The sequence below is a fragment of the Halyomorpha halys genome, unplaced genomic scaffold, assembly GCF_000696795.3.
Source record: "Halyomorpha halys isolate HHAL.00 unplaced genomic scaffold, Hhal_1.1 Scaffold368.1, whole genome shotgun sequence".
NCBI lineage: Eukaryota > Metazoa > Arthropoda > Insecta > Hemiptera > Pentatomidae > Halyomorpha > Halyomorpha halys.
In genome coordinates, this window is record NW_027111728.1 from 77,905 (window position 1) to 83,308 (window position 5,404).

The following is a 5,404-nucleotide window of genomic DNA, read 5'->3' on the forward strand; positions in this document are numbered from 1 at the left end:
AAATAGGAACATCCAATTAAATAATTCGGTCGCGCCCTTTTCCATGAAAATTAAAAGATGGAACTTGCCAGATGTCGGGCTTTGGAATCCGTGGACTGATACAGTTCATCTTGTTACCTGCCTCAATGAAGAGGAAATTAAAGAGATGGTTGTAGTCGTAACTGGATATATTCTTAGTCCTTGCACTATGCCACCGGAATCTTGGTACAGTGTCCTTCAAGTAATGGAAGCAAAAAGAAGAGATGGGAATACTAAAAGGTTCAGCATCATGGAAATGATGCGTTAATTATTCTGCTGTGTACATAATTTCTGTGTTATCCGCAAATGGTATAATTACATCCGCGCAATATAGCCTGAAGAGTTAGCAGTAATTAAGTATGCAGGTTTCAGAAACTATTTTTTCAGTTTCCCGAAAAATGGAATGTAACAGAAATATACTCCTTTTTAATGATATTTGATTATATCTCATTAATAATAATAGAGACAAATAAAAATCAAATAATTATTATCTTTTTTCTTTATGAACTTGAAATTCTAATAAAATTGTAATATTTCATTCTTATGCTAATCACTAAGCAGAGTGGAGCTTCATCGATATCTCATTTCTTCCACTCCCTTACTTCACAACTATTCCTGGCTATACTCTCAATTTATTCCTTATTTATCTTCCACAGCCTCTGGTTCTCAATATCTATTCTTCTTCACGGGTTTCCTTGATAAGTGGATCATCTTCGTTGCTTCTCCCTCCACTAGACGAAATCCACAGCATATGCTTTTATTAATACGCTGAGACCAACAAAAACCCGTATTCGTATGTACGTGGCTTAGTTTATATCTGTAAAACTAACTAAACCAAACTATGATGTCAATTACATCTATTATTGGAAGAACTGGAAGTTTTCTTTATTGAGAAACCCTAAAATTGAAATTTTTATAGTAGCAGAAAAATAAAAGTTTTTTACTTCATAAAAAAGTCCTTAAATTGTTTTTATTTAGCGCATTAAAGCTGCATTTGTAAGTAACTTTAATTAAAAAAAAATAAATTAAGATAAAATAAAGTTTAAAATATAAGCTATATGTATATATATGTTTCTCTTTTGACCGCAACCCTGACCATCTTCTTATATATTAAAATATAATCTATTTAATAAAAGTTTAATATATAATCATCAAGTGAAAATTTCAATTAAAGTTTTATTTAATAGACTTGAATATGTAATCAACTTTCTGGCCTGGCAATGCTTCTCTTTTACTATATTTTGAAGATGTAATAATCAGTATTTTTTGAACCGTTACCTCCGTGGATAAAAAAAATACCCAATTTTGATTTCAGCTTAGAATCTATTGATAAATTATCTAACCCTCCTGAAGTTCTCAAGGAATGTTTTTTAATTCTCATCTCTAGCTACAGGGGCTGTACATGTATCTACACTGATGGGACAAATTACTTAAATCATGTTGGTTGATCAGTAGTTCTACCTGCGGAGACCATCCACTACTGTCTTCCTCCCACATTCTCAGAATTTTCTTCCGAGTTATTTGCAATACATTTGTCATTAGCGCTAGCACATGAAGTAAATGGCTCCTTTATTATGATCGGTTGTGATTCTTACTCTAGCTTCAAGCCTATTCAAAATTTCCAAATTTTGAACAACCCCATTGTTTTTTCCATCATAACTTTAAAAAATAAAAAATTTACTTTCCTGTGGATCCCCAGTCATGCAGGTATAACGGGACATGAACTAGCTGACGCAGCTGCCAAAGAAGTATGTATTCTATTTCCAGTGACTGATTGTAACTTGGTGCTTTGGTTTGTTTGGTTGTTTGGTGGCGCCAAACTTCATTGGTCATCAACGCCATTTATATTTTATTTAATTTTTCTAATATTCGTTAAATTTTATTTATTTTTTGATTTGATCATTTTATTTTTTTTATATATTTTTTATTTATTTATTTTTCTTCTTCCGATCAAGTTATATTTTTGTCAGTAAATTTTGTGATTTCAAAAACTGAAACACCAATTCTATTGCCTTATCATCGTCTCCAATGGTTTTTGAGATATCTTGGCTTAGTCCCAAGCTATTGAGGTGTGGTGTAAAATATGGGCATCGTTGGAAAACATGGCTTATTGTTAAATTGTTATTGCAATACTGGTAGTTCGGAGGCGTTTCTTTTGATATAAGATAGGAGTGGGTGAGCCTCGTGTGACCTATTCTCAGCCTAGTCAGTACAACTTCCTCTCTACGGCATTTGCGACTGGAGGTACCCCAGGGCTTGACATCCTTTTTAATATTTTTTAATTTGCTCATTGGGCTTTCGTTCCACATAGATTGCCATTTATCTTTGACTTCCTTTACAAGAGGCCTGCATATCTCTGACGGAGTTAAAATTGCTTTACCCCATCCCGGAAGCCCGAGTAACTTGGCGCTGTATGATTACCATAAATCGGTTCTGACCCAATGGAAGGAAGCATGGGGCTGTTTTTGTTCCAAGGTACCTGAAACAAATAAAATGAAGACAATACTTGGTGATACTCAACCTCTACCGCCAATCATCGAAAATCGCCGTGAACAATCCATCATAACCCGACTCAGGATCGGACACACAAGATTAACACACAAAAACCTTCTTGAAAAAAAATCCTTCACCGACATGTTATAGTTGTCAATGTACCCTGGCGATGGAGCATATTCTGTTACACTGTTCGCGGCTGGAATCATCTAGAAGTCTCTTGGCCTCCGGGGACAACGTCAAGGCTTACTGCCAGAAAATTGGAAGAACCTGTTAAGTTCTTTAAGGAGAACAACCTGTATCCAGAAATGTAACCACGAAATCCAGAATATGGTGCCTCTAGCTCTAGAGTTGTATACGGCACCTAAAATTAAGAAAATAAGTAAATGAACAGTATTGATAGTTTGATGTTAGTTAAAATTAAACATTTGAAATACTCTATTATATGGTTTGATAACAAATACATAACAATACATGCTATAAGGAGCGAAACAGAAATTTTTATTAAAAAATATCTTCTTTTTTTTCTACTTGATAATTCGAGGATTTCAATATCTTTAAACCTTCCAATTTATTTATATTTTTTTTTTTTGACAGTTTTGATTACCTTTGATAATATCATATATAAATATATACAACATTGAAACAATTCGAAACGACCTATGAAAGTGTGTTAAACGAAGTTTTAGGAGTGAAATAAAGTTGATATCGGTTTTTAGCACCCCAAGAAATCCTTAAATACGAATTTCTGAAAAAATCGGAAAATTAAATTTTTACTCTAAAATTTTCGACTTTTGTTTATAAAATCTAAAAAATGGAAATAACTTCAACATTACTCAAGCAATCTGCACCAAACTTCGATGTGGTTTATGGCTCTATAAACTGTTCCAAAGGGCACAAACCGGGTCTAATTAAAAAGAATAAGAAACGCTCAGTTCTAAAAAAACATTTCCTGATCTGCTTTATCCAGAGCCGCATTATGTTCTTATAATTTTTCGTAAACATAATATAGTTTAATAGAATTAGTTGTACTTATTCCTAATTCCTCTGCAAGAGACAAATGATTGGTGTAAAATAACCGTGAAAAATGTTTAAACTTTCTGAGCTTCAAACCAAAAACTCTCAATTTTGGTTATTACTTTTATCCTACAGAAAATTCGAGAATTTCATTATGTTTAAACCTCCTCATGGAGTTAGGGAACATTTTGAAGGGAAAAACACATGTAAATCGGGCCAATAATTCAAAAGTTTATTGTGGACTACGATTTGACATTCCCTTTTATAAAGATCGATAAGAATACAATTACCATGATATTAATTTCACTCTATCTCGACTCTGCAACGGTACGATGAGGATCATATCCAAAACCAGCTTGAGGCGGTGCGAAAGCAAAAAATATAGGATGCTATATTGGTCAATTATCTTCAATTTTATCCTCTATGACGGTGTCATTACACAACGAAAAATTGAAACACATAAAAGCCATGCGCCATGTGAAAAGGCATTACTGCGTCATAGGGTAACAGTGCCGTTACGAGGGGGTGTTTAAAGTTACATAATACAGTGAAAATTCTTCCGAACTTGCAAAAGGTTTTGTAAAATTGTTATTTTTAATGTTCGGTAGGTTATAATGGAGCAAATATCTGGATATATACAGATCAGTCTAAAGGGATGAAGTGTAGAACAAACATATAAATGAACGTAAAGTGAGGAAATCATACGTGTAGAAAGTTTTTTTTTTTTTTTTTTAAAGACTTCTTAGAGAAAAATACTCCGTACGAATTTCCGATGAGAAGTAGGATAAAGGTCAATTCAGTATACTAACCGAACATGAGAGCAGGTGGTGTACCTCGAAGATAAATCTTATGATGCATTATCTGTTTTAACAATTGATAATTTATTATTAAATAAATATTGTGCATATGTTTCATTTTAATTTTGTAATATAATAATTGTTTAAATACTTTTTACTAACCGGATTATATATTTTTAAATATGGCTGAGTTAGGAGTAAGCCCTGGAGTGGTTTTTCTGAACAGAGGACACAATACAACATGCACTATCAATCTTTACGGTGCCACTGTCACCTCTTGGAAAGTGTTCAACATTGAACAGTTGTTCGTGAGTTCTGAAACGCGGTTCGACAACTTGTTCCCGATAAGGGGAGGCATATCGATTATCTATACTCAATACGGGTTCGACAACGTTTTCATACCTAACCACGGGTTCGCGAGGACTTCCCTATGGTCTCTCGAGGAGGAACCGAAATTGATCCGGGACGGAGACGTCAGAGCTGTATTCACTCTCAAGTCTGATTCCGTCATGAGAGAGAATTACTGGCCTTTCGATTTCAAACTCAAATACATCATCATCCTGCAAGAACAAACATTGACCTTGAAACTGAGTATCTACAACGGAGAGAGAGATTTACCCGTCAAGTTTAACATTGCCTTTATGAACTATCTGAAACTGAGTAATGCAGAAAACTGCACTATTTCCGGCCTTCGAGACACTAAATGCGTCAGTAGGATATCGAAGGAAGTTTATAATGAAGAGCGACCCTTTTTTAATGTGGACCATTGGATAGACGATGTTTATTACTGCGTAGATAGTATTATCCACTTAGATAAATCGGTGGGGCCCTTTTCCATGAAAATTAAAAGAAGGAATTTGCCAGATGTCGGGCTTTGGAATCCGTGGACTGATACAGTTCATCTTGTTACCTGCCTCAATGAAGAAGAAATTAAAGAGATGGTTGTAGTCGTAACTGGATATATTCTTAGTCCTTGCACTATGCCACCGGAATCTTGGTACAGTGTCCTTCAAGTAATGGAAGCAGTAAAAGGTACTGGATATGCTGGAAAGCGAAGCATTGTAGAAATAAGGAATTAG

General features: G+C 34.4%; 1 protein-coding gene across 1 annotated transcript; it reads left to right on the forward strand.

Annotated features, from left to right (window-relative positions):
* The first annotated feature begins 4,507 nt into the window (after positions 1-4,507).
* On the forward strand, positions 4,508-5,404 carry LOC106681830 (uncharacterized). The gene has a single exon (XM_067049753.1). It carries the CDS (start codon positions 4,508-4,510, stop codon positions 5,402-5,404), a length of 897 nt encoding a protein of 298 aa, XP_066905854.1.

Bases quoted from the DNA above. Each gene is read 5' to 3' on its own strand.
- LOC106681830 (XM_067049753.1), top strand. From the start codon at position 4,508: ATGGCTGAGTTAGGAGTAAGCCCTGGAGTGGTTTTTCTGAACAGAGGA.